At 48.2% G+C, this 27783-nt stretch overlaps 1 protein-coding gene across 1 annotated transcript; it reads right to left on the bottom strand.

The window, feature by feature from the left end:
- Positions 1-27: 27 nt before the first annotated feature.
- Positions 28-26822, bottom strand: LOC141173629 (astacin-like metalloendopeptidase). The gene is made up of 13 exons (XM_073657931.1): positions 26754-26822; positions 25616-25643; positions 21609-21662; positions 21103-21243; positions 19884-20001; positions 19120-19298; positions 6232-6319; positions 5750-5877; positions 5220-5335; positions 4617-4827; positions 4374-4492; positions 1260-1482; positions 28-197 (listed from the first exon to the last, which is right to left on the bottom strand). Exons 1-13 carry the CDS (start codon positions 26820-26822, stop codon positions 28-30), a joined length of 1644 nt encoding a protein of 547 aa, XP_073514032.1.
- Between the last annotated feature and the right edge of the window lie 961 nt (positions 26823-27783).

The following is a 27783-nucleotide window of genomic DNA, read 5'->3' as shown; positions in this document are numbered from 1 at the left end:
ACCGACGGTGGGATCCTCCTCCTTTGTCTAACTCCTTAGATGCCGCGTCTTAAACTGATCTTTGCGTCTAAGGAGGTAAACAGTCAGGATGAAAGCTCTGGTCTTGGCCATTGCAGACGGAGCTCCTGCGGCTGGCGACGTCGGCCGGCTCCTGCGCTTGTGCCTCGGACGCGGTGCTGCAGGACTTATTCTCTTACCTTTATATAAATGGGTTCATTAAAGGGTGTGAACAAAACAAGCCAAACAAGAGTAGCAAAAAGAAGATACGACTCCAGATTCTGCCCCACAATTTTTGTCTATATTCTAAAACCATGAAGACTCATTGGTTTGCATGAGAGCTGTATGCACAAAACGGTTGGAGATTTTTAACTATTTAGTGGAACCATATTTCCCATTTTTGGAATTGTTGGGGCTCCCAGAGCTTGGCTACCGACGGGGGAAACATTTTTGCCATTATAAATATGGATTAGGGAGAAAATATATACGACTTATATTATTACCAGGGAATGAAGACAAAAAGAAAAAGAAAACCAGTCACCACCGATGGACAATATCATTTTATTTCATACACAGTGACTTAAGTTGTGTCTTTCAGTGTCCGTACTCGGAAATCCTGAGATCGCGGCTCAGAGCACTAGAAATAAAAACAAACCACGGAGTTGGTTATCCACTTGCGATTTAGAGGTTTAGTGGTTCATTTGACCGCTGCAGCCAATCCATATTATTAGTCACAGTCTAAATGGATCTGTATTACTTATCCCCTCTATCTATATAAACCAATGAAGTTACATTACAGATTTAGATTTATTTAGACTTCATTACAGGCATTTTTCAGATTTTTTTTATTACATTTTACCTATTTTGCATTTTAAAAATAAATTCCAAAAGGCTTTTATCCAATATTGTAATTGTACTATATTTTACAGTCTGCATGCATGCTGATACAGTGCAGGCTGCTCAGTCCAAATCAGCATGAAACATACTGGTAAAGGCTAAGTCCCCAGCTCCCATCTCTCATCTGCTATGATCATTCATATTAAAGAAGTGCTTCTGAGCAATCAGGAGAGGAGAGACAGGGGCTGATATGCTTTATGCTGAGAGGGACTGAGCAGCCTGCAATGTATGAGCATGCATGCAGGCTGCAAAATTAAAAGATCAAAATAGATATAAAGTTGTACATTGGAATATGGATCTGCATTGGTCTATAGTCACAGATTGCTTTCCCCGGTGTTCGGAATATATGACGGGCTATTACTTACCCCATTTGTACTTCACCTGGAATCCAGTACTTTGCACTGATTTATCAGTGTGGAACTGAAGCAGCACCCAGTTTCCTGCAGACACAATTGTCGCCATCTTTTTGGATCCACAGTATTTTGCTGATGCCGAGGAGCCAATGCGAGAACCGTGCAGGATGGAGAGGTAGTCGTAGATACAGTTGCGAGAAAGCTCCAGGGCAAAAGAAGTGAAACTTAGCTGCACCTATGGGGGGAGGGGATGGGAAGTCAAAAACAAACTGAATTATTAAAAGCTGTGAACAGATAACAGAACATAGACATTATAACATAGCTACAGATATTTCCTGCTAATAGTCAATCTGGTGTTCCAGGACAATCAAAGGGGAACTCCGGCAAATGCATGAGCTCATGCCAACCTCCCCTAACCTAGAGTGACCCCAGACACCTTATATATATATTTTTTAGAGAAAGTAATAATTTAACTTTTCTAGACCATCCTAGTAAAAATACCATGATTGGTGACTCCGCCTCATGGTGCCCAATTATCACATAGAGAGAAGTGGCCAGATGACATTTCCCCAGAGCTCAGGTTGTGAAGATCATTCTACGTTGTCAGCAAGACGCTGAGGAATTACAGATGTGGGGCAGGAGCAAACAGCCAATGGCGGACCATGCAGCTGCTATGGGGCTCTCGAGATCATGTGCTTGAGACAGCCGGTATGCTAAAGAGGGTTCACGTGCTGGAGAGAGCCCATATACTGAAAAGGGCTCACGTGCTGAGAGGGCTCACGTGCTGGAAGGAGCTCAAGTGCCGGAGAGGGCTCACGTGCTGGAGAGGGCCCAAGTGCTGGAGAGGGCCCACGTGCTGAAGAGGGCCCACGTGCTGGAAAGGGCTCACATGCTGGAGAGGTCATGTGCCGGAGAGGGATCACATTCTGGAGAGAGCCCATATGTTGGAGAGGGATCACATGCTGAAGAGGGCTCACATGCTGGAGAGGGCTCACGTGCCGGAGAGGGCTCACATGCTGGAGAGGTCATGTGCCTGAGAGGGATCACGTTCTGGAGAGAGCCCATATGCTGGAGAGGGATCACATGCTGAAGAGGGCTCACATGCTGGAGAGGGCTCACGTGCTGGAGAGGTCATGTGCCGGAGAGGTCATGTGTCGGAGAGGGATCACGTTCTGGAGAGAGCCCATATGTTGGAGAGGGATCACATGCTGAAGAGGGCTCACATGCTGGAGAGGGCTCACGTGCCGGAGAAAGCTCAACTGCTGGAAAGGGATCACATTCTGCAGAGAGCCCATATGCTGGAGAGGGATCACATGCTGAAGAGGGCTCACATGCTGAAAGGGCTCAAATCCTGGAGAGGGCTCACATGCTGAAGAGGGTTCACATGCTGGAGAGGGTTCATGTGCTGGAGAGGGTTCACGTGGTGGAGAGGGTTCACGTGGTGGAGAGGGTTCACGTGGTGGATAGAGCCCATATACTGAAAAGGGCTCACGTGCCGAAGAGGGCTCAAGTGCTGGAGAGGGCTCATGTGCTTAAGAGGGCTCAAGTGCTGGAGAGGGCTCACGTGCTGGAGAGGGCTCACGTGCTGGAGAGGGCTCACGTGCTGGAGAGGGCCCACGTGCTGGAGAGGGCCCAAGTGCTGAAGAGGGCTCACATGCTGGAGATGGCTCACGTGCTGAAGAGGGCTCACATGCTGGAGAGGGCTCAAGTGCTGGAGAGAGCCCACATGTGCCGGAGAGGGATCACGTTCTGGAGAGAGCCCATATGTTGGAGAGGGATCACATGCTGAAGAGGGCTCTCATGCTGGAGAGGGCTCACGTGCCGGAGAAAGCTCAACTGCTGGAAAGGGATCACATTCTGCAGAGAGCCCATATGCTGGAGAGGGATCACATGCTGAAGAGGGCTCACATGCTGAAAGGGCTCAAATCCTGGAGAGGGCTCACATGCTGAAGAGGGTTCACGTGCTGGAGAGGGTTCATGTGCTGGAGAGGGTTCATGTGCTGGAGAGGGTTCACGTGGTGGAGAGGGTTCACGTGGTGGAGAGGGTTCACGTGGTGGATAGAGCCCATATACTGAAACGGACTCACGTGCCGAAGAGGGCTCAAGTGCTGGAGAGGGCTCATGTGCTGGAGAGGGCTCACGTGCTGGAGAGGGCTCACGTGCTGGAGAGGGCTCACGAGCTGGAGAGGGCCCAAGTGCTGGAGATGGCTCACGTGCTGAAGAGGGCTCACATGCTGGAGATGGCTCACGTGCTGAAGAGGGCTCACATGCTGGAGAGGGCTCAAGTGCTGGAGAGAGCCCACATGTGCTGGAGAGGGCCCACGAGCTGAAGAGTGCTCACATGCTGAAGAGTGCTCACATGCTGAAGAGGGTTCACATTGTGGGGAGGGTTCACATTCTGGGGAGGGTTCACATTCTGGAGAGGGCTCACGTGCTGGAGAGGGCCCAAGTGCTGGAGATGGCTCACGTGCTGAAGAGGGCTCAAGTGCTGGAGAGGGCTCAAGTGCTGAAGAGGGCCCACATGCTGGAGAGGACCCACGTGCTGAAGAGGGCTCACATGCTGAAGAGGGCTCACATGCTGAAGAGGGTTCACATGCTGAAGAGGGTTCACATGCTGGAGAGGGTTCACATGCTAGGGAGGGTTCACATTCTGGAGAGGGTTCACCTGCTGGAGAGAGCCCATTTACTGAAAAGGGCTCACGTGCTGAAGAGGGTTCAAGTGCTGGAGAATGCTAAAATGTTGGAGAGGGCTGACGTGCTAGAGAAGGCTCACAGTTTGAGTCCACTTCACAACTGATGGGTGCTGGCTATTTTACACAACAGACACCCCTCGGTAACTGATGTGATTGTAGCTAGTGCTGTTCGCTGAATTTTAACCCTTTAGCTGCTGTGGTGAACAGCAACCACTGCATCGTGATTGCAAAAATAAAGGGGTTATTGTTATGGCAGATGAGGGCCCATTTCGGACCTTTCCTATGGGGCCCCAGGATTTCTATGTACATCGCTAAAGCAAGTTTACAAGAACTGACACAGGAGAGGCAACAGGCCGTGCGGTGCAGCAGCATTTCATGGGCAATGAGGAAACTCCAGCCAATTAAAGGGAGAGGCAGAAATTATCGTGCTCACCTTGTACCCAGGAGGGGCCACAATGGACCATTTACAGTCAGAAGATGGGAAATACTTGGTGGGAAATCCTGGCGTCGTCACTATTCCATTTACAAGTGTGAATGTTCCACCGCAAATCACTAAAAGATGAAAATAAAACTTTAATAAACTTTCAAAGTCCCAGAAACAATAAGTCCTCAATCTTGAGCGATATCTGGCGAGTCCCCAGTGCTGCCTCTTTTAGAGCGACCACAGAGGATCTACCTGAGCGGTAAGAGGCCGAGAAACTCGTCTTCTCGTTGCTCCAAAATTCAACCAGCATCAGGTTTCCCGTGGACACCACGGGCGGAGGATCTCCAGTCCTGCACGTGGCATTGAAAAGAACTGGGGACGACTTGCTGGCTCCATCGTAAACCACCATGTGGTCAGTGCGGCAGGAGGAGGACGAAGTGACGGCAAGAAACTGCAGAAAGATCTAAAGGAGAGAGACATTTAAAAAAAAAAAAAATTTGGGAAAAAAAATCAGCAGAGAAAATAAGTCTCCTCCTGCAGGAATCCGCAGGCGCTCAGCCCCATCACGTGCAGGTGAGGTCCATGCTGACTGCATATTCGCGGCAATGTCGGTTTCTGCTATTTCACTCATTGCTCTTTTGCAAAGGATGAAATCTCCGCTGCGTTTCCTCCACCGTAAAATGTGCACAATTTGGTGTCTAATTTTCCGCCGTGGATTTGCTGCAGATTATTTGCTGTGGAAATTAATTCTGCAGCAGAAATATGTCCCGAACGGATATGAAAAACAACGGTCCGGGGGTCTGATCATCCGATACTGACCGCTCCGTAGGAGGACGAGATGTTTCCAGAATATACCTTGTTTGCAGGAACACGAATGAGCCACAGACAATCCGGTCTATTCACTGACGCAGGACTTGTATATCCGGACTGAAAAGTCCCAGAAAGATCACAGAGAAGAGAACTGCACACATCTACGGTGAAAAGGTCAAAAATGGCAAAAAATGCCAATTCCAAATAGAGCAACTGTCTGTCCCCATGACAACACTTCTTTCATTAAAGTCTGATCATAGGGACACTAGATGTCATAGATCTTAATAAGAATTCATTTCCCTGCAGTGCCCCCACAGGGGAACAGAGGTATTACACCCATTGAACACACAGACGTGCCAAGTCCTCCAATGTCAGAATCATCAGCTCTGATACTTGAGGAGTAGTTCAAAAAGACCCCAAATCAAACCCCATGTAATTACTTTTTATTGGTAACTACACTTAGATTTGGAATTTACCTATCGCCGGCTACTCAATGTCAGTATGATAAGAGCAAGAAGTGTTGTCATAGGGTTCAGGCTGCCACATATCAGACCATATAGTTATGATTTCCTCACCGCATTGATACAGGCGATTTATCTTCACGAGGTCCAGGCTGCTTAGTCCATATCTCTGCCCTATGGGCACAGAGGCGTCGGGCTTTGGCACTATTGTGGGTTGTCCGAGGTCATTGGTAAAGGCAAATCTAACAGATGAGAACACATGACAGCGATATCTGAGATCAGTCAGAGATGTGAAGGGTTAAACAAAGCAACCAATCAGATTGCAGGATTTATTTCCCAAAATTATTTGAAAAAATAAAGTGAGAATCCGATTGTTCAGACGATGCGTGCGACCGACTAAGTAATGGAGCAGGTACACGATATAGACCGGAGGGCACAAGAGCAGGCACGCGGCCGCCCGACCGCACGACAGCTGCAAATCTCACCGCTGCATACAGAAGCGAGGACGTGACGAGCGCGGGATAACATCCTCATTACATTAAGAAAGGCTCTTATTCTCACAGTAAGATTTATCCAATCATAAAAGGTTCACTTACTTTCCATAATGCATGACTGACGTGTAATCGTACTGCAAGCCCAAGTTATTGGTATCCGGCTGGAACTTCTCAAAGTTGCTTTTGTAAACTGCATATGTATCGATGGAAAGTATAATTATAGAAGAGCAGCCGCAGTGTACATACATTACATACTGATCCTGCGTTACCTCCTGTATTATACTCCAGAGCTGCACTCACTATTCTGCTGGTGCAGTCACTGTGTACATACATTACATTACTGATCCTGAGTTACATCCTGTATTATACCCCAGAGCTGCACTCACTATTCTGCTGGTGCAGTCATTGTGTACATACATTACATACTGATCCTGAGTTACCTCCTGTATTATACTCCAGAGCTGCACTCACTATTCTGCTGGTGCAGTCACTGTGTACATACTGATGTGTACATACTGATCCTGAGTTACCTCCTGTATTATTCTCCAGAGCTGCACTCACTATTCTGCTGGTGCAGTCACTGTGTACATACATTACATACTGATCCTGAGTTACCTCCTGTATTATACTCCAGAGCTGCACTCACTATTCTGCTGGTGCAGTCACTGTGTACATACATTACATACTGATCCTGAGTTACATCCTGTATTATCCTTCAGAGCTACACTCACTATTCTGCTGGTGCAGTCACTGTGTACATACATTACATTACTGATCCTGAGTTACATCCTGTATTATACCCCAGAGCTGCACTCACTATTCTGCTGGTGCAGTCACTGTGTACATACATTACATACTGATCCTGAGTTACATCCTGTATTATCCTTCAGAGCTACACTCACTATTCTGCGGGTGCAGTCACTGTGTACATACATTACATACTGATCCTGAGTTACCTCCTGTATTATACTCCAGAGCTGCACTCACTATTCTGCTGGTGCAGTCACTGTGTACATACATTACATTACTGATCCGGAGTTACATCCTGTATTATACTCCAGAGCTGCACTCACTATTCTGCTGGTGCAGTCACTGTGTACATACATTACATACTGATCCTGAGTTACCTCCTGTATTATACTCCAGAGCTGCACTCACTATTCTGCTGGTGCAGTCACTGTGTACATACATTACATACTGATCCTGAGTTACCTCCTGTATTATACTCCAGAGCTCCACTCACTATTCTGCTGGTGCAGTCACTGTGTACATACATTACATACTGATCCTGAGTTACCTCCTGTATTATACTCCAGAGCTGTACTCACTATTCTGCTGGTGGAGTCACTGTGTACATACATTACATTACTGATCCTGAGTTACCTCCTGTATTATACTCCAGAGCTGCACTCACTATTCTGCTGGTGCAGTCACTGTGTACATACATTACATACTGATCCTGAGTTACCTCCTGTATTATACTCCAGAGCTGCACTCACTATTCTGCTGGTGCAGTCACTGTGTACATACATTACATACTGATCCTGAGTTACCTCCTGTATTATACTCCAGAGCTGCTCTCACTATTCTGCTGGTGCAGTCACGGTGTACATACATTACATACTGATCCTGAGTTACCTCCTGTATTATACTCCAGAGCTGCACTCATTATTCTGCTGGTGCAGGCACTGTGTACATACATTACATACTGATCCTGAGTTACCTCCTGTATTATACTCCAGAGCTGCACTCACTATTCTGCTGGTGCAGTCACTGTGTACATACATTACATACTGATCCTGAGTTACCTCCTGTATTATACTCCAGAGCTCCACTCACTATTCTGCTGGTGCAGTCACTGTGTACATACATTACATACTGATCCTGAGTTACCTCCTGTATTATACTCCAGAGCTGTACTCACTATTCTGCTGGTGGAGTCACTGTGTACATACATTACATTACTGATCCTGAGTTACCTCCTGTATTATACTCCAGAGCTGCACTCACTATTCTGCTGGTGCAGTCACTGTGTACATACATTACATACTGATCCTGAGTTACCTCCTGTATTATACTCCAGAGCTGCACTCACTATTCTGCTGGTGCAGTCACTGTGTACATACATTACATACTGATCCTGAGTTACCTCCTGTATTATACTCCAGAGCTGCTCTCACTATTCTGCTGGTGCAGTCACGGTGTACATACATTACATACTGATCCTGAGTTACCTCCTGTATTATACTCCAGAGCTGCACTCATTATTCTGCTGGTGCAGGCACTGTGTACATACATTACATACTGATCCTGAGTTACCTCCTGTATTATACTCCAGAGCTGCACTCACTATTCTGCTGGTGCAGTCACTGTGTACATACATTACATTACTGATCCTGAGTTACATCCTGTATTATACTACAGAGCTGCACTCACTATTCTGCTGGTGCAGTCACTGTGTACATACATTACATTACTGATCCTGAGTTACATCCTGTATTATACTCCAGAGCTGCACTCACTATTCTGCTGGTGCAGTCACTGTGTACATACATTACATTACTGATCCTGAGTTACATCCTGTATTATACTCCAGAGCTGCACTCACTATTCTGCTGGTGCAGTCACTGTGTACATACATTACATACTGATCCTGAGTTACCTCCTGTATTATACTCCAGAGCTGTACTCACTATTCTGCTGGTGGAGTCACTGTGTACATACATTACATTACTGATCCTGAGTTACCTCCTGTATTATACTCCAGAGCTGCACTCACTATTCTGCTGGTGCAGTCACTGTGTACATACATTACATACTGATCCTGAGTTACCTCCTGTATTATACTCCAGAGCTGCACTCACTATTCTGCTGGTGCAGTCACTGTGTACATACATTACATACTGATCCTGAGTTACCTCCTGTATTATACTCCAGAGCTGTACTCACTATTCTGCTGGTGCAGTCACTGTGTACATACATTACATACTGATCCTCAGTTACCTCCTGTATTATACTCCAGAGTTGCACTCACTATTCTGCTGGTGCATTCACTGTGTACATACATTACTGATCCTGAGTTACCTCCTGTATTATACTCCAGAGCTGCACTCACTATTCTGCTGGTGCAGTCACTGTGTACATACATTGCATTACTGATCCCAAGGTACATCCTGTATTATACTCCAGAGCTGCACTCACTATTCTGCTGGTGCAGTCACTGTGTACATACATTACATTACTGATCCTGAGTTACATCCTGTATTATACTCCAGAGCTGCACTCACTATTCTGCTGCTGCAGTCACTGTGTACATACATTACATACTGATCCTGAGTTACCTCCTGTATTATACTCCAGAGCTGCACTCACTATTCTGCTGGTGCAGTCGCTGTGTACATACATTACATTACAGATCCTGAGTTACCTCCTGTATTATACTCCAGAGCTGTACTCACTATTCTGCTGGTGGAGTCACTCTGTACATACATTACAATACTGATCCTGTACTGATCCTGAGTTACATCCTGTATTATACTCCAGAGCTGCACTCACTATTCTGCTGGTGCAGTCACTGTGTGCATACATTACATTACTAATCCTGAGTTACCTCCTGTATTATACTCCAGAGCTGTACTCACTATTCTGCTGGTGGAGTCACTCTGTACATACATTACAATACTGATCCTGTACTGATCCTGAGTTACATCCTGTATTATACTCCAGAGCTGCACTCACTATTCTGCTGGTGCAGTCACTGTGTGCATACATTACATTACTAATCCTGAGTTACATCCTGTATTATACTCCAGAGCTGCACTCACTATTCTGCTGGTGCAGTCACTGTGTACATACATTACACTACTGATCCTGAGTTACATCCTGTATTATACTCCAGAGCTGCACTCACTATTCTGCTGGTGCAGTCACTGTGTACATACATTACATTACTGATCCTGAGTTACCTCCTGTATTATACTCCAGAGCTGCACTCACTATTCTGCTGGTGCAGTCACTGTGTACATACATTACTGATCCTGAGTTACATCCTGTAGATCTTTTATTATAAAAATGAAAAACATAACAATAATAATAACCAGAAAATAAACAATGCAATGAACTGGTCCAGCCGCTCCCTCTCTCCTCACACACATATTATACATATATACTCAATAATAACTACCTACACCATGACATCTGGTCCGGTTACCAAACAAAAAATAACAATATAATAAACAATAACCGACAAATTATATACATAATATATACATTTTTTTTTTTTTTTTAATGAATAAAATAAAATAAATACTAACTATACAAATATATACAAGACAAAACAAAACCCCCCACACTCGAGCCCACCAGTCCCTCCCCGGCACTGACCTGAGAGCTGGTCCTGCGCCTCATGCCTCAGTCCAACGTCCATAGGACAGATCAGGCAGTGCCAGTTTTTCACCCAAATAACCAGTGTCCCACAAGATGAACCCACCTCCCCCCTTTTCCCTCCACCCAACCTAACACCTACACCTAAACCCATATATACAATATATACAGAAACAAACAATACAATAACCACAACTGACAAAGCCCAAGTTCGGCGCCTGCAGCCCTACATCACTGTCTACTGATCAATAAAACAAAAATCTATGGTGTCAGCAGCAGCCCACCACCAGGAGAGGAGATGACCAGACTAGGGCACACTAAAAGAAAAGCCCCTCCAGAGGAGAGCGGCCCTCCGTGTACCCAGTCTCTCATACTCCAGAGAACGCACCTTCACCAGGTCACCGAGTATGGTCCTAAACACATCGTCCACTGGGAGGATTTTCCGCTGCGTCGATACTAAACACCGTGCGTTCCACGTGTGATACCTAACCACTGCGCTAACTAGAAATAAGGTGCAGCGGTCCCGACCACCCAGGTCCCCGAATGCTCCATAGGCCCATTCCGCATAAGAGAGACCGGCCAGCCGGGGCCAGCCAATGGAGGCGCCCACCCTGTTGTACACCTCTGTGTTAAAGGGACAACGAAGCAGGAAGTGGTCCATGCTTTCAAGCATGGTACCACAATGCTCCCGAGGACAGTTCCTGTCCTCAGAGCTCCTACACTTCAGATTGTCCCTCACACACAGTTTCCCATGGAAGCAACGCCAAGCCAAGTCCCAAACCTTCGAGGGGATCCTGATAGAATTCAAAAGATGCAGACCCACCCCAAGATCCCGACTTGGGCAATCCCTGAGCGCCAGAGGCCTCTGAAAATGGGTCAACAGAACCCTTTTGTCAAGGAGCTTCCTTGGCAGAGTCCTGACCTCCCACATTCCCAGACCCCACCGGCGAATTACCTTCAGAACCACGGTAGCGTAAGCCGGGAGATGTCCATGCAGTGTGCGGAGATCCTTCACTTGCCCTCCTGTCTCCCATTCCTGGAAGAAAGGCTGAAACCATCCCTTACAGGAGAATACCCACGGAGGAGCCCTCTCTTTCCAGAGGTTTGCAATATTGATCTTAATGAAGGTATTCACAAAGAATACCACAGGGTTGACCATACCCAACCCTCCTAGTCTCCTCGTACGGTAAGTAACCTCCCTCTTGACCAGGTTCAGTCTATTCCCCCATAACAGTTGAAAGAACAAACTGTAGACCCGAGTCCAGAGAGGCTCTGGCAAGATGCACACACTGCCCAGATAGATCAGCAAAGGGAGCAGGTAAGTTTTGATCAGGTTTACCCTTTCCCTTAGGGTCAAAGACCAACCCTTCCATTGGTTCACCTTCTGAGTGGCGATCTCTAGCCTGCTGTCCCAATTTTGTTTGGGGTAATCCCCCTGGCCAAATTCGATGCCAAGAACTTTTGCAGAGACTTTGGGTTCTGGAAGGGTGTCCGGGAGATCAAAACCAGGATCTCCTCCTCCCAGCCAGAGACTCTCACACTTATCCCGGTTGATCTTAGACCCGGATGCCTCCGAGTAGCGATTTACCTCTGACATCAGCCATTCTGCCTCCCCATCAGAGGAAGCAAAAACGGTGACGTCATCGGCATACGCCACCACTCTCAGAGTGGCTTCCGGTGCTGCCCGGTCCATCCCGATCCCAGCTAACGGTCCACGCTCCACCCTCCTAAGAAGTGGGTCAATCGAAAACGCGTACAGTAGCGGGCTCAAGGGACAACCCTGGCGAACACCACACCCAACCTCAAAAGAGCTGCCAATCCAACCGTTCACAAGCGGGAAACTCTCTGCCCCAGCGTACAAGGTCTTAAGCCAATCAACGAACCCCCCCGGCAGGCCATACCTCAGAAGGACAGACCAGAGGTACTCATGATTAACCCGATCAAACGCTTTTGCCTGGTCCAATGACAGCATGTACCCCTTCCAGTAGCCAGCCCTACCCTGCTCCACCACCTCTCGGACACAGAGTACAGCACTAATTGTACTGCGGCCCGGAACAGAGCAATGCTGGGCCCCCGAAAGGAGCTGGGGTGCAAATTTCACCAGCCGATTAAACAGCACCTTTGCCAAAACCTTCCTGTCTGCATTGAGAAGCGCTATGGGACGCCAATTCTCAATGCAAGATGGGTCCTTACCCTTTGACAAGATGATCAGGGCAGACCTCCTCATTGACTTTGGCAGAGTGCCCGAGGAAAGACACTCATTGAATACCTTAGTCAAGAGGGGAACCAAGGCGTCCTTAAAGGTCTTATAGAATTCAGATGTTAAGCCATCCGGACCGGGAGATTTCTTCAGGGCAAGCCCTTCAATCGCCAACTTAACTTCCTCTTCCCTGATCATCTCTGTCAAAACGCCAAGAGAGGGGTCTACCCCTGGTTCGGGGACGGCTTCAGCCAGAAAAGCCGACATCTCATCCCAATCCAGATCCCTCTTCCCCAAGAGGTGCGAGTAGAAGGATCTGACGACCTCCAGGATCCCCGATCTGGATCTTTTCAGGGACCCCACAGTGTCAACCAGTCCTGTAACAACTTTACTATTCACTGACATCTTGCAGTTTCTGTAAGGGTCGGGCGAGCGGTACTTCCCGTAATCCCTCTCAAAAACCAAAGATGCGTGTCTATCATACTGACACCTCATTAGCAAAGATTTCACTCTGGAGATCTCCTCGCGGCTACCTCCAGTTGAGACAAGATGCTCGAGTTTCCTCCTCAGGCCCTGATACAGGCGATACCTGTCCAGGCTCCTGAGGCTCGAGAGCTGGCGGAAGAATCTCGCCACCCTTTTCTTGAACATCTCCCACCACTCTGACTTACTACTACAAAGATCCAGTAAGGGTACCTGGCTCTGAAGAAAATCCTCAAAGGACTGTCTTATCTCCGCTTCTTCCAAGAGAGACGAATTGAGCCTCCAAAAGCCTCTTTCCATCCGGGGGGTCTCTGTAACATTCAGGGAAAACAAAATCATACAGTGATCGGAGAACTCCACCTCAACAACAGATACTGCTGAAGAGACGGCTTCCTCCTTTAAATAAAACCTGTCTATCCTGGACCTACAGTTACCTCTATGATAGGTGAACCCCTCGTGGCCTGGGGTGTGCCGGATGTGGACATCCACCAGGCGAGCCTCACTAGCTATACTATTAAGGGCGACGCTATCATAAGTCAGCTTGTCTCTGGAACCTCCTCTATCCCGGGGCCTCGTGACAGTGTTGAAGTCCCCTCCAAAGACGACCTGCCGACTCGTAAAAAGGTAGGGCTTGATCCTCGTAAAGAGACACTTCCAGTCCCACTTAGATTGGGGACCATAAATGTTAATGAGCCGAAGCTCCTGTCCCTTCATGAGGACATCTAATATCAGGCACCTCCCCATTTCTAACTCAATAACCCGTCGGCATTCTACTGGTGCGGTAAAAAGGACCGCCACTCCGCTATACGGCTCGGCCGCAAGAGACCAATAGGAGGGCCCGAGTCTCCACTCCCTCTTAGCTATAAACACCTCTGCCATATTTGGCAGCCTGGTCTCTTGCAAAAAGAAAATGTCAGCTTCAACCCGGCTGAGAAAATCAAAGGCCGCAAATCTAGCCATGTTTGACTTAATGCTGGCGACATTAATGGAAGCCAGCGTCAACGGAGTGGGTACCGCCATCATTGGTGATTGAGTTAGATGGCTTTCTTCTTCCCACTCCCCTTACCCTCTGCCTCAGAGGAGGAATCCTTCCCCCTCTTTAATGACACAGAGGTGTCCATTCCCACATTTTTCCTTCTTTTCTCGTCCTCGTCTCCGGACTCTGGGCCAGTCCCTCCCCCCAAGGACCCTGCATCCCCAGGAGAAGGAGACTCGGTGCCCCCTGTAAGCTCCGCTGAAGCCGGAACCTCACCCTCGGCCTCCTCCTGAGAGGAAGAGATGTTATCAAGGGCTTGGAACCGGTTAGAAAGACCAACCAGAGGGGAGTCGGTTTTACCTTCCTTAGGTACCTTGGTCAGAGCGGGAGAAGATGTTTTATCTCCCTTCTTTTTCTTATTTTTGGTGCCGAGCTTACGCTTGTGCTCTAGCCACCGCTTATTATCCTCATCCATACTTTCATAATGGGAGGATTCTGAAGCAGAGGCAGTTTCCTCCCTGTGGATCCTCCTGACCTCCTCATCCAACTCATCATCCCTCGGGGCCTCAGCAGCAAGACTGGCATCCAGGACAGGGGCTGCCCCGGTAGTCTGGGGCTCGCCCCGCTCCCTCTCCTGTCTGCGCTTGTCTGGACGCCTCAGCTGGGCAGGCGTCTTTTTATTGCTTTTCTTCCCTGGCCCCTCGGCTCCCCCACCCCTGTTAGTCCCCTCCCCAGCAGAATCGGCCTCACGGCTTACTCCCACCGGGGTCTCGACTGCATTAGCGAAGGAGCGAGGACAACGGCTGAATGGGTGACCTAACTCACCACACAGGTGGCACCTAATCTCCACACAAGAGGCGGCAAGATGGCCGACACCCCCACACAACGCACATTTCTGCACGGTGCAGTTTGCACTGAAGTGTGTGGGGTCGCCGCACCTGTGACAGAGCTTCGGTTGCCCCTGGTAGAAGACCAGGATACGATCCCTACCCAGGAAGGCAGACGATGGAATGTGGGCCACCGTACCACCTGAACGCTTAAGTTTTACCATAAACGTCCAGGCCCCTGACCAGATACCAAACTCGTCGTGGTTTTTCTTTGGCATCTCCACCACCTCTCCATACCGACCAAGCCACGTCATGATGTCATACCAAGAAAGCGACTCGTTACGAGTCATCACGGTCACTTTCTTGATCTGGTTTTGGCGAGACACTGCCTGAACGGCAAAGTCTCGCCAGCCGGGCTCATTTTTTGCCAGCTCATAATTCGCCCAGAAGAGCTCAAGCCCCTCCGGCCGAACAAAGCTGATATCAAACTCAGGCGTGGAATAGGGATGTATCAAGGCGTAGATGTCAATCGCCTTGAAGCCCATCCTCAGCAGGAGCTCCACAACTTTAGACCTTGGAGGACATGCATCACTGCCCCTCCACCGAAGACGGACCACATTCCTACGCACACTGCCTGGCCCGGCTGTTGGGAGGGACCACACTGTATCCCCCCCTTTTTGCTCTCGGAAGGCCCCGAGGCCATGCCTCTCTATCCAGAAGGATAGATCAACCTCTCGACCCTCTACCATTAGTGATCTCTCCCCCTTCTTTAGAGCCTCCAGAAGGCGCCGTTGCAACATGCCGTCCCCAAAGCCCGGAGACAAGGAGGATGCCCTATTTGCCCCGGAGGTGACACTGGCATAACTCTGGACAGGTGTTGCCACCCCCGGGGGGGCAACCGGACCAGTGACCACATCAGCCCGAACAGCAACACTATTACCCACCTCCATCTCACCCTCCACCAAACCAGCAACCACACCACTAGACAATGAATTAGCCTCATTCACCCCCACCATCACATTCATTCCTGCTGGACCAGTAACAATGGCGGATGACATTTTGACCTCTGCATCAGGCACAAGGGGCTCAGTCACCTCCATAGAACTGGAGGCGACCTCACCCCCGGTCTTATGTGTGCCCTCCACATCATTGGTCGGTAATTTCCGCTGTTTGGCATTTGGTATAATGTGCCGCTGATCTCTAGCTGCAGTTAGGCGCCGCTGATCTTTAGCATCAGGATCTTCCGGACCAGCGACGCCAACACAAAATAGCACTTTCGTGGGAGGACCGGAACGCTCAGCCCCGACAGCCCCCTCACACTGCCGTCGCTTCTCAACTAAGTGATCAGCGGCAACAGCATTCAGAGGCGCCGAGGCTACCGGAGCTGCCCCCGACACCGGGCTGCTCCCCCCTCCCACTGAGGAGCGCACCACAGCATCGTGGCCTGATGGAACACCCTCACTGTCCAGCCTCTCGGCTGATGCACCTCCTGCTGCGTCCCCGCTACTACAAGCAGAGACGGAGCTCTGCGCCTCACTACCGCGCTCTGTAATCTCCCCGCGCCTTTGCACCGGATCCACAGCAGAACCCGGGCTGGGCTGGGCAACGGGGCTTATACAGTGAGCTGAGCCTGCCGCCGACTCAGGGGGTACAGGGAGGGGGGCATATACGTATCTTACCGCCTCCTGCAGCTTTGGCTTGGTCTTCTTTGCCTTTTTGTGGCCCCCAGGTGCCTCTTCTGGTAGATCGTCACCAAGATGGAAGTTTTGGAGGCACACTGGGGACTCCAGGAGCTTAATCTCCGCCATTAGCGCCCCTCCCTGGCCGCTGCTGTCACTGTCCTCCCCAGAGCCGGCAGAACTGCGACCGGATGTCACTGTCGCCTGTCCTGCAGGGAGCTCGCTGCACGTGGCCTGCGGGTGACTTTGCAGGCTGCCAGGTGATGCTTGCTGCTGGTCATCATCACTCTCATCATCCACCTGGCTCTCAGGCTGCAGCCCCATCTGCCTTTGCTCTCTGGTATCAGCCATTTCTCTGTAGCGGTCTTCATTTATTAGTTTTTCTTTGAAATGACCACTCTGCTCCCTGATGTCAGCTTTCCTCAGTTCCAGCAGGTGAATCTCTCTGGTCAGTCGCTTTACCTTGGCCTGGAGTTTAGCCTTGCTCTGTTTGGAGGCCCCCGCAGCTTTGGCGCTTGTGCAGCGCAGCTCCTCCCGGAGCCTCCTGATGAGCTTACTGGCATCTTCATACTCACGGAGGCGGATCATGACCCGGGAGGCATAGGTGGACACAGACTCCCGGGGTCCCTGCAGCGCCCAACCCCCCTCAGGGAGGTCGGCCTCACCTCCGTGAGCACTCCGCTTTCCTCCGGAAGGAGCAAGATCTTGCACGCCGCTGTCAGGCTTTACCTCCATGCTGGAAGCCTTGCGGCTTCTAGGGGTCTCCACAATCCCGGGAGGAGTAGGAGCCACATTGCTGCGACTCCTGGTGCAGCGTCTCACCCCCGAGTCCTCTGATGTGCAGGCCAGTTGCTGGTTTCTTCTGCCCCCCGCCGGCCTGGTTCGGGAAGCAGAAGCCTGGGACTTGGCTCCTTCACTCATCCCAGAAACCAGCTCTCCCTCCGGGAAAGAGAGAGAGCAGGTCCCCAGGTGGAGAGGTGTCGGTTCTCAGAGATCAGGAGCTCACAGCAGGATCTGCAGCCACCACACCCGTAATCAGCACACTGACTAGCAGCTGATCAGAACTGCACCCAGTATGCTGCTGGTGCAGTCACTGTGTACATACATTACATTACTGATCCTGAGTTACCTCCTGTATTATACTCCAGAGCTGCACTCACTATTCTGCTGGTGCAGTCACTGTGTACATACATTTCATTACTGATCCTGAGTTACCTCCTGTATTATACTCCAGAGCTGCACTCACTATTCTGCTGGTGCAGTCACTGTGTACATACATTACATTACTGATCCTGAGTTACCTCCTGTATAATACTCCAGAGCTGCACTCACTATTCTGCTGGTGGAGTCATTGTGTACATACATTACTGATCCTGTACTGATCCCAAGTTACATCCTGTATTATACTCCAGAGCTGCACTCACTATTCTGCTGGTGCAGTCACTGTGTACATACATTACATTACTGATCCAGAGTTACATCCTGTATTATACTCCAGAGCTGCACTCACTATTCTGCTGTTGCAGTCACTGTGTACATACATTACATTACTGATCCTGAGTTACATCCTGTATTATACTCCAGAGCTGCACTCACTATTCTGCTGGTGCAGTCACTGTGTACATACATTACATTACTGATCCTGAGTTACATCCTGTATTATACTCCAGAGCTGCACTTACTATTCTGCTGGTGCAGTCACTGTGTACATACATTACATTACTGATCCTGAGTTACATCCTGTATTATACTCCAGAGCTGCGCTCACTATTCTGCTGGTGCAGTCACTGTGTACATACATTACATTACTGATCCTGAGTTACATCCTGTATTATACTCCAGAGCTGCTCTCACTATTCTGCTGGTGCAGTCACTGTGTACATACATTACATTACTGATCCTGAGTTACATCCTGTATTATACTCCAGAGCTGCACTCACTATTCTGCTGGTGCAGTCACTGTGTACATACATTACATTACTGATCCTGAGTTACATCCTGTATTATACTCCAGAGCTGCACTCACTATTCTGCTGGTGCAGTCACTGTGTACATACATTACATTACTGATCCTGTGTTACCTCCTGTATTATACCCCAGAGCTGCACTCACTATTCTGCTGGTGCAGTCCCTGTGTACATACATTACATTACTGATCCAGAGTTACATCCTGTATTATACTCCAGAGCTGCACTCACTATTCTGCTGGTGCAGTCACTGTGTGCATACATTACATTACTGATCCTGAGTTACATCCTGTATTATACTCCAGAGCTGCACTCACTATTCTGCTGGTGCAGTCACTGTGTACATACATTACATTACTGATCTTGTGTTACATTTTGTATTATACCCCAGAGCTGCACTCACTATTCTGCTGGTGCAGTCACTGTGTACATACATTACATTAGGGTGATATTTTATCTCTGCAGGTGCGTTTACCGTCTGCTATATATCTCCAGATAATGTCCACGTAGGCGTCGCGGTCACTCCTCGTGTGCTCGTGGACAAAGCCCAGGACGTGGTTGAGTTCGTGTTGTACGACGCCTTTCGAGACGCATCCAGGGTTCAGTAAGGAGAGGTCCTGAGCGCCTCCAATCCTGCCCAGATAGGACCAGCATCTGAAGGAGCAGCCGTATCATCAGTGGCCGTTCTATCTATAGACAGAAAAAAATCTAAAGAGAAATGGAAAGAAATAGAGAAGTAACGAGAACACGGAGAAAGGAAGAAATCTAGAAAAGGAACAAAAGCCCAATGATACCGGACCCACCATAAAGTGTCCCCACGGGCTAGGGCTTAGCTGCGTCCAACTCCTCAATATTCTCCATCATACACCAGACCAGCTGGGCTCTGCCTGGACTAGCAGCTTGTCTTTCTAACTAGTCCTACATTCTACCCAAACCAGAACTTAGGACTGATCTTCCCATGAGGAGCGGACGTGCAGGAAAGCCATGCAAACAAGAGAGGAACATGCAACCTCCATACAGATGCTGCCCCTCACCAGAATCCCCCTTCCACCCCGAACCTCCACGTGGAGCTTAGGATCTGCTCTTACTTCTTAGACCTCCTTGGTTTTTCCCCCAAACCTCCACTACAATGTGAAAGATGTGAAAAAGCAAAGGTGGACGGATCGACCTTATTGTCATGGATGGAGACAAACCGATTCTGCACCCAATTCGGGTGTGAATTCACCGTAAACCACTTACCCATCTACCGAGCGGATCCGGATATAATCAGTCTCTGTCTTCCTCTCCACAAAACGAATACAGGTCAGGGAGGAATATTCCTGAATGGCGGAACGGATGACAGCGGAGTCAGCGGAGGCTGAAGGAGCAATCATGGAAATGGAGCATTAGAGACACAATGTCTATCCATCAATAGAAACATAAGTGAAGCAGCTCCAGTTCCCGCACACGTGTGAGCCCGGGATACTCATCAAATTATCCACTTATATATATTCTAAAAAGGCAGAACTCAAAATTGTGTGAAGCAAGAAAAAAAAATGCCCAATTTATTTGCCAGAAACATTGATCTTGAGGAAATCATCCCTAAAAACTGAACATTTTTCCATCCATTGGATGATCCTTCTTTATTAGTTTTGATCTGATATCACCCTGTCTCCCCTATCGTCCCTATATTGGTTCCTCACCAATCGCTGCACAGGAATCTAAAACCCTGTATTTACCTAGAGCTTGGCCCCGGATAGGGAAGCGGGGGTGAGCACTAGTCAGTCCCCACTAACAACTAGAGACAAGAAGGGAGACACACACAGGGGGAAGTAACTTAGCTTGAGCCGACTTCAGGGAGGTTACACACACGGTCTCTTAGCACCAGAGAGGAAGTAAGCAAACTGCAACAGCTCCAAGCCTTCACAAGGGGTCATGTGAATATCACCGGCACCTCCCTATAGCAAACTGAAAGTATTTAAACACCCAGGCCAGGGTGTTAATTAAAGCAGGTGGAAGGGAGGTAGCCGCTGGGTCCTATAGTGAGACAGATTTTAAGAAGGTGTCTGTAATGCCAAACAAAGAGATCTCCTACAACCAGCTGCATCAGACACACCCGTGACAACAGGTGAGGCTCCCAGCGCTGAATCTTCACCATACACCATAATGGGGGACTTGTGTCGCTCATTCTTCCCTTCTTCTCCACTGGCATCGAGGCCGTGGCCATGCAGAGGAGAATTGTTGCACATGTTCCCTGCTGCTCGGCCTAAGGCACTATAGAGTCAAGGATCACCAAGTGCGGAAATCGATAGACATTGAAAGGAAACAGAACCAATCTACTCTGCTTCCACTGGCCCCATGGGGGTGGTCCCTACAGAAGACACACCCCTGAGGAGCACACATGTGTGGAGAGCATTGCATGGACACAGACATTACCAGTAATTTACATTGGGTTCAGTATGATTAGATTTTGGCTCACAATAATCAGGAGACAACGTGTAGGGAACGATGACGACTCCAGAGCTAGATTTTGGCCAGAAGCAGGCTTGTCCCGGGCAGCTCAGGGCACTGCGGCTGAGCCGTACAGCGAGGTCTCCCTGACGAGTCGGCTTCTTACTACCTGTGTATTACAAGATAAAGCTAATTAGAAGAAAAATGCAGAAAATGAATCATACAGCTGATAAGATGACCAAGGAAGCCCCGACCTGCAGCTTTGGCCCTAACCCTGAGATCTTGGGAAACGGTGCTACTGCGATATAAGAGGATGAGACATTCTCTGTGTCTCGTACATTTCATTATATTACGTCCCGTATATCCAGTGTCTGTGCATTTAGTGGTCTCCAGAGTTGGTCAACCAACCACCAACTCGGCTGATTGTGGATGGTACATCGGTGGGTAATGGACATTGAGGACTCTCTCGTTATCAGTTTCTACATTTAGTACATTTCACGTCACGTCTGTTCTGGTGTTTTTTGGAGGTTTTACCTTTGTTGTGTTTGGCAATAATACTGAGGATATCTTCTTCCATTCCCTCGGCTCCTGAAAAAAAAACAAAATGTCAAGAAATTTCCATCTGAGACAACATCAATAGGTTACGTTGTGTGGACCAGGGTCTGGAGTAGGGAGACGGACAATGCAATAAGCTTTTGTCACAATTCTTAAATTGTCGCTGTTGTTACAACAAACTTTATATAAATCAATAGTTCAAGTGAGTATAAGAAACTTTGCAGCATCAGAGAAATCTACTTTTTTTCTCCACTTAAAAACCACTTCTCTCCTGCCTATGTGGTGCCCCTGCGGGTTCAGTCGCCACAGAGGTACTGCATCTCACCCAGAGGTGTGGTATCTCACTCTCAGGTAAGGATGGAGTACTGCCCGAGACCCAAACACCTGCATCCAACACTACACCATTCCAGACGAGCAGGCGGGGCAAGATGCATTGCTGAGCTGCTGAGCCCTGTCCCTGGCTGGAGTGGGGGGAACCAAGAGAGGGGGAACCATGTAGTGGGTGTGGGTGGAGGAAGAGGCTCAGAGGAGCACTTGAGAAGGAGTATATAAAAAGGGAAGCCATCTTGGTTGTGTAGTCAGAACAGTCAGTCAGTCAGTGAGAACAGTCTGAGGGAACAGTGAGGAGAGAGTGTGTGGAGCAGGAGCTCTGGAGGAGCTCTGCTCAGGAGGAGGGCCTAGTGAGAGAGGCCCAGGAGGTGAGACTGAAGAGAGGAGCAGGAAGGAAGGCTCCAGAACAGAAAGGATCCCAGGGGCACGGGCAGTGTGGATGCCACCCGTGCGCCCCAACCCACCAGGAGTGGAAGGATCCGGCCGCAGAGAGGGGACAGGCCCCTAAACTAGCAGAGTTCTTCAAGTCTGAACTAGATAACCGGAGGGTGCAGCATTTCAGGTGCTGCAGCCAATCAGCCACATCTAATTGCCAAAAAGGAGGCCATAGAGGACCCAGGGGACAGAGAAGACGTCGCCCGACAAATTCCGCGGTCACTGGCTTGGGACACTGGGTGTGAGGCACAGGGCAGGAGGGTGAGAGCCAGCGCAGGAAGATGACCAGAAAAGGCACACAGAACGGGGTCCCGTTATGTACTCGGGAGGTACCTGGGACTTTGCAGAACCCCTCCCAGGGTAAACACAGGACGGCGTGGTAACTTGGAGTCTAAAAATCGTGAGTAAAAGCATGAAGACTGCACTCCACTGTCTCTGCGAATTATTACTGCGCCATCATCCCCTGCACCACCCTGCACAACAGCAACATCTATTACATCCCCACTACTCTGCCCTGGAGCTAAGCTCTACCTGTGGAGAGCTGAACCAACTCTGCTGCATTAACAACAGCTCCAGAGGATCTGCTTCGCAGCGACGGCTCCCTTAAGCCGCATACTACAGGTGGCGTCATGAACATTTATATAAAAACTTTACTTCCCCTTTTCTCAACTCCCCCTTTTATTGACCGCTCTGGGTCACGGACCGGGTCACCGCCACTTTGACATCTCACCTAGCAGCGACCGGCCTGGCCACCGAGTACCCCACGGCCCAGGGGGCGCGTCACCTACAGAAAACACAATTCGCTCTGAAAACTGGTAAGATTTATGGAGAGAAGAGGAGGGAGGAGAAGAGGGAAAGAGAGAGGCACAAACATACCTAGGATGCCGCAGATTTCTGCAGAGCTGGATTCACAGCTACACTGATCAGTACAGCTGTATATTATCCCTTATGATACTGCATCTATTAACCCCTTTACACCTCCCTCCCTTTGATGTGGGCTCTGGAGCTGAGCCAGCATCTTTTCAGGCACATAACAACTGATTTGATCAGCTGTCATGTGCCCCTAGCAGCCGTGGGTGGAATCACGATCTACCCGCTGCTGTTAACATGTTAAATGCCGCTGTCAATCTGACAGTGGCATTTGGCATGCATGCACCGGAAGCGCGTCCTAACTCTGCCCATCGGCGCCCCTGTCACATGATCACGGGGCAGCGATAGGTTTGCATGACAACTGGGGGTCTGCAGGAGACCCCCGTGCTTGTCACTGCACAGCCCTGCTATGTGTTGCACAAGCGATCAGATGATCGCAGCTTCAAGTCTCCTAAGAAAACTATTGAAGCAAGTAAAAAGTGTAAAAAAAGTTTTAAAAAAAATATAAAAGTTAAAATCACCCCCCTTTTGCCCCATTCAAAATAAAAAAAAATATGCATATTTGGTGTCGCTGTGTTTTAGAATCGCCCGATTTACCAAAATATAAAAATAATTAATCCAATCGGTAAACAGCGTAAGGAGAAAAAAACTCAAAACGCCAGAATTAATTTTTTTTGGTTGCCGCAACATTGCAATAAAATGCAATAACAGGCGATCAAAACATTGTATCTAGCTCAAAATGGTATCAATAAAAACGTCAGCTCGGCGCGCAAAACATAAGCCCTCACCCGGCCTCAGATCCCAAAAAATGGAAACGCTACGGGTCTTGGAAAATTGTGCCATTTTTTATTTTTACAAACGTTGGATTTTTTTTCACCATCTTAATAAAAAAGAACCCATACATGTTTGGTGTCTATGAAATAGTAATGACCTGGTGACCTGGAGAATCATAATGGCCGGTCAGTTTTATCATTTAGTTAACATGGTAAAAAAAAAATCATTTGTGGAATTGCACTTTTTTTGCAATTTCACCACACTTGGAATTTTTTTCCCATTTTCCAGTACACCATATGGAAAAATCAATGGTGTCGTTCAAAAAGAAAACTTGTCCCTCAAAAACCAAGCCCTCACATGGCCATATTGGTGGTAAAAATAATAAAGTTATGGCTCTGGGAAGAAGAGGAGCAAAAAAACGAAAGCGCAAAAACGGAAAATTCCAAGGTGGTGAAAGGCTTCGTGTTTATCTTATACCAAAGCTGGTTTCACAGCTACACTGCTCAGTAATGCTTTATAATGTACTCTATACATTTGCTGCTTTTTCATAGGTGTTTTTTCTCACGCTAGGGCTGAGTTTCCAGCTAAGTTGCTCAGTGCAGCTGTATAATGTTCCCCATGCAGCTGCTGCATAGTTCTGAGTTCACAGCTACACAGCAGTTTAATGTCGTGCATGCAGATACTGGTTTCTAGTAAGTGTTTGTTTTGCCCCTGTGCTGAGTTCACATCTACATAACACAGTACTACTGTAGAAAGTCCTGTAAGATGCTGCTTTCTTTTAAATGTTTTATCTTACACCTGAGCTGGTTTCACATCTACACTGCTCCATAATGTTCTCCAAACAGTTGCTGCTTTTTCATAGGCATTTCTCTCACCCTAGAGCTGAGTTCACAGTTACATTGCTTAGTACAGCTGTATAATGTCCTCCATGCAGACGCTGATTTCCAGTAAGTGTTTGTCTTGCCCCTGTGCTTAGTTCACAGCTACATAGCACAGTACCACTGTATAAAGACCTCTATGATGCTGGTTTCTTTTAAGTATTAATCTCACCCAAGTGATGGATTCACAACTACTCTGCTCAGTCCTGCTGTATAGTGTCCTCAATGCTGCTGCTACATAGAGACAGGCGAGCAGGATCCTCTCATGTCTGTGTGTGCTGTGTATGGGAGACATCATGGCGGCTCGTCTACACTAAGTGAACATTAGAGATAGATCCTGCAGAGGAGAAAACTGGTGAAAAATACAAGATACAAATCACATAAATGTTCCCATACGACGGCTTATCCTGAACAGTCACCTGAAAGTACAGATGGGTAGATTAAGAAATGATTGATCTGCCATCCGGTGCTCCCCAGCTGCTGTGATATTATAAGTCCCAACATGTGACTGACAGGACATGCTGGGAGTTTTAGTTCTACTGTCACTATTTTATGGCTCCAGTGTTATTATTAGTAATCATCATCTTCTGATTATTTGGGGGAGGGGGGGGGGGGGGTCACCAGAACACTTTTTATATTACTTTTTTTAAGTGTTTTAAGTTCGGGATAATATATAATAAAAAGTAAATTCGGACTTACCATCTTGGCTCTTTCCTCCAACTGAGACCTAAAGAAGAAAGCCAGCACCCATTACAGAACGGCATCCGCTTGTTTTATCCCCAATTACCCCCCCCCCCTTCCCCAATTATTTCCCTTATTCTGGAGTACTCTATGTGGACCCAGAGATCCGGTTATGATCTCATTCTTCCACTAATCCTTATGGCAAATTTCAGTATATTTTTTGCACTTTAAATTAGTGCTTAATTCTGTGCAGATAAATGTATCTATTAATATAATGAGAGGAGATAAGTTTTTTCCTGGTGTAAATCCCCAGGAAGACATAAGTCACTGCTTGCACCGACCACTAGAGGGAGTCTGCAATAGAAAGCAAAAAAGGGCCCCTGTGCAGGAATGATATTTGGGCCCCTCACCGCCAGCAAATATGGACGCAGACAAAAAATACGCACATACACCACAGATGCATCACTCACCTATATACACTTTTAAAACACACCTTAAAGGGGGCGTTAAAGGGGGTTTTATCAAGATCATAAAATGGGTAAAATTGCAAAGAGTTAGTAAAATCCAGCAACTTTGCCGTTTACTTCTTGTTAAAAATCCTCTTAGTTCTCAAGAACGGAGAGATTTCTACTTTTATTGCTCGTTGTTTAAGTCCCAGCGCGGCCGGTTACCTAGACAAGGAGCGCACGACGCGAGCACAATCTGTGCTTTCATCCTAAGTCATGTGACAAGGCTCGTTAGAGGGTCGATATTGACTTTTAAGATTGCTACTTCCAGGTGGCGCTAGAGGTCTCGTTCTCTTCCTCTCTAAAGAGACAGTTCGCCCTCTTCTAGGTGCACGGGCGGTATGGCCACCACCGATCTGCACACTGTAATGCGATAATACGCGCTGTACGTCTGACCTCCCCTTAATTCTGTTTTTTGCACGGGATTTGGATCAATGCATCAGGTAAAAAAAAATGAATTGATACAGAATACTGGAAATGTCAAAAAACGATACAATCAATTGTATCCGCAGCTTCAATAGTCAGTGCTACTGATACATTCCCGGAGGATGGTGTCGACTATTGGTCAATAATGAGCGGACATTAGATTATTTCTGAGCCTCTACTGGTGGTCGGGTCCGCACCTCCCGAATACAGGACGATGGCCTCACCTGGTAGGACAGCAGCAGACCGGCTCTCAGCAGGTAGGACATTGCTGTAAGGTACTTGCCGGCCTCCATGTCGGCCTCTTCCAGCAGGGAGCTTCTCCGGATTCTGTTTTACATTAACCTATTTCAGGAGTGTAACAATAATGCAAGGACAAAACATACCAGCAGCCAATGAGCAGCGAGATGAGCAGCGGATCACCTTACACATGTGCCTTATTAGATTCCACATTATCACCTGAGGGTAAAAAAAAAAAAAGAAATGGTGCCAAAGTCAGGAAACATAGATGTCCTGATCACGGACGCGCCACGTGGGCGACGTTCCCGGCAGCTGCAGAGCTTTTAGCTTGTTATTGCGCCAATTGCTCATCCGGGGTGAGCACAAAGCCGAGAACGACATGTTGTTTAGGTTCCTGGTGAGCTGGATCCTCCAAGCCCCAGGTCTGGGCACACGAGCCCCCAGCGTTGGCGCAGCGGGAAGTAATGGCGCACGGGAAGCAAAGACTCGGCACACACGGGAGGCTCAGGACCAGAAGTACAGATGCAGTGGAACGAAGCAAGGGTGAACGCTATCAAGGCCAAACGAGGGTTAACCTCCTGAGCTGGAGCACAATGGTGGCTGCACCCCAAACACTGGAAATTAGAGTCTTAATACTAAAACACAGCTGTGTGTCTTAGTGGGCATTAACTAGTATTAGTGATCCGACGTCACCGAGCTACGCCGGGGCAAGCTGCAAAACCCGGCGCGGAGCACAACAGAGGGCAGCGGACCGAGGCGAAGGAAGCAGAGTACGGGATACCGGGACAGGTGTGTAATACCAGAGGCTGAACTCACAGACGACCTCTCACTGGATATTTTAGTTTAAACCCACGTACAATCTCCATCTGCCGCTGCTCCTCTGATTCTGGAAGTTTTTAATTTTCTTAAACTGTCCGCAATAAGAAAATATCTAAATATTTATTCCACACGGTGAGCAATGAAACGGAAGCAAAAATGTCAGAATCGCTGTTTTTTGGTCAGCGGAATAAAAAGAGA

The sequence above is a fragment of the Phyllobates terribilis genome, unplaced genomic scaffold (assembly GCF_046119375.1).
Source record: "Phyllobates terribilis strain yellow unplaced genomic scaffold, ASM4611937v1 Scaffold_13__5_contigs__length_258822181, whole genome shotgun sequence".
NCBI lineage: Eukaryota > Metazoa > Chordata > Amphibia > Anura > Dendrobatidae > Phyllobates > Phyllobates terribilis.
This window is presented reverse-complemented; position numbering and strand designations above follow the sequence as displayed.

What these genes read in the sequence shown, in the direction of transcription:
- LOC141173629 (XM_073657931.1), bottom strand. Translation starts at nt 26,822, where the DNA reads ATGGAGGCCGGCAAGTACCTTACAGCAATGTCCTACCTGCTGAGAGCC. An exon ending in CACGTTGTCTCCTGATTATT is followed by an intron (nt 20,002 to 21,102) that starts GTGAGCCAAAAT and finishes TTGCTCCTTCAG; the next exon opens with CCTCCGCTGACTCCGCTGTC. An exon ending in AAATCGCCTGTATCAATGCG is followed by an intron (nt 5,336 to 5,749) that starts GTGAGGAAATCA and finishes TTTTCACCGTAG; the next exon opens with ATGTGTGCAGTTCTCTTCTC.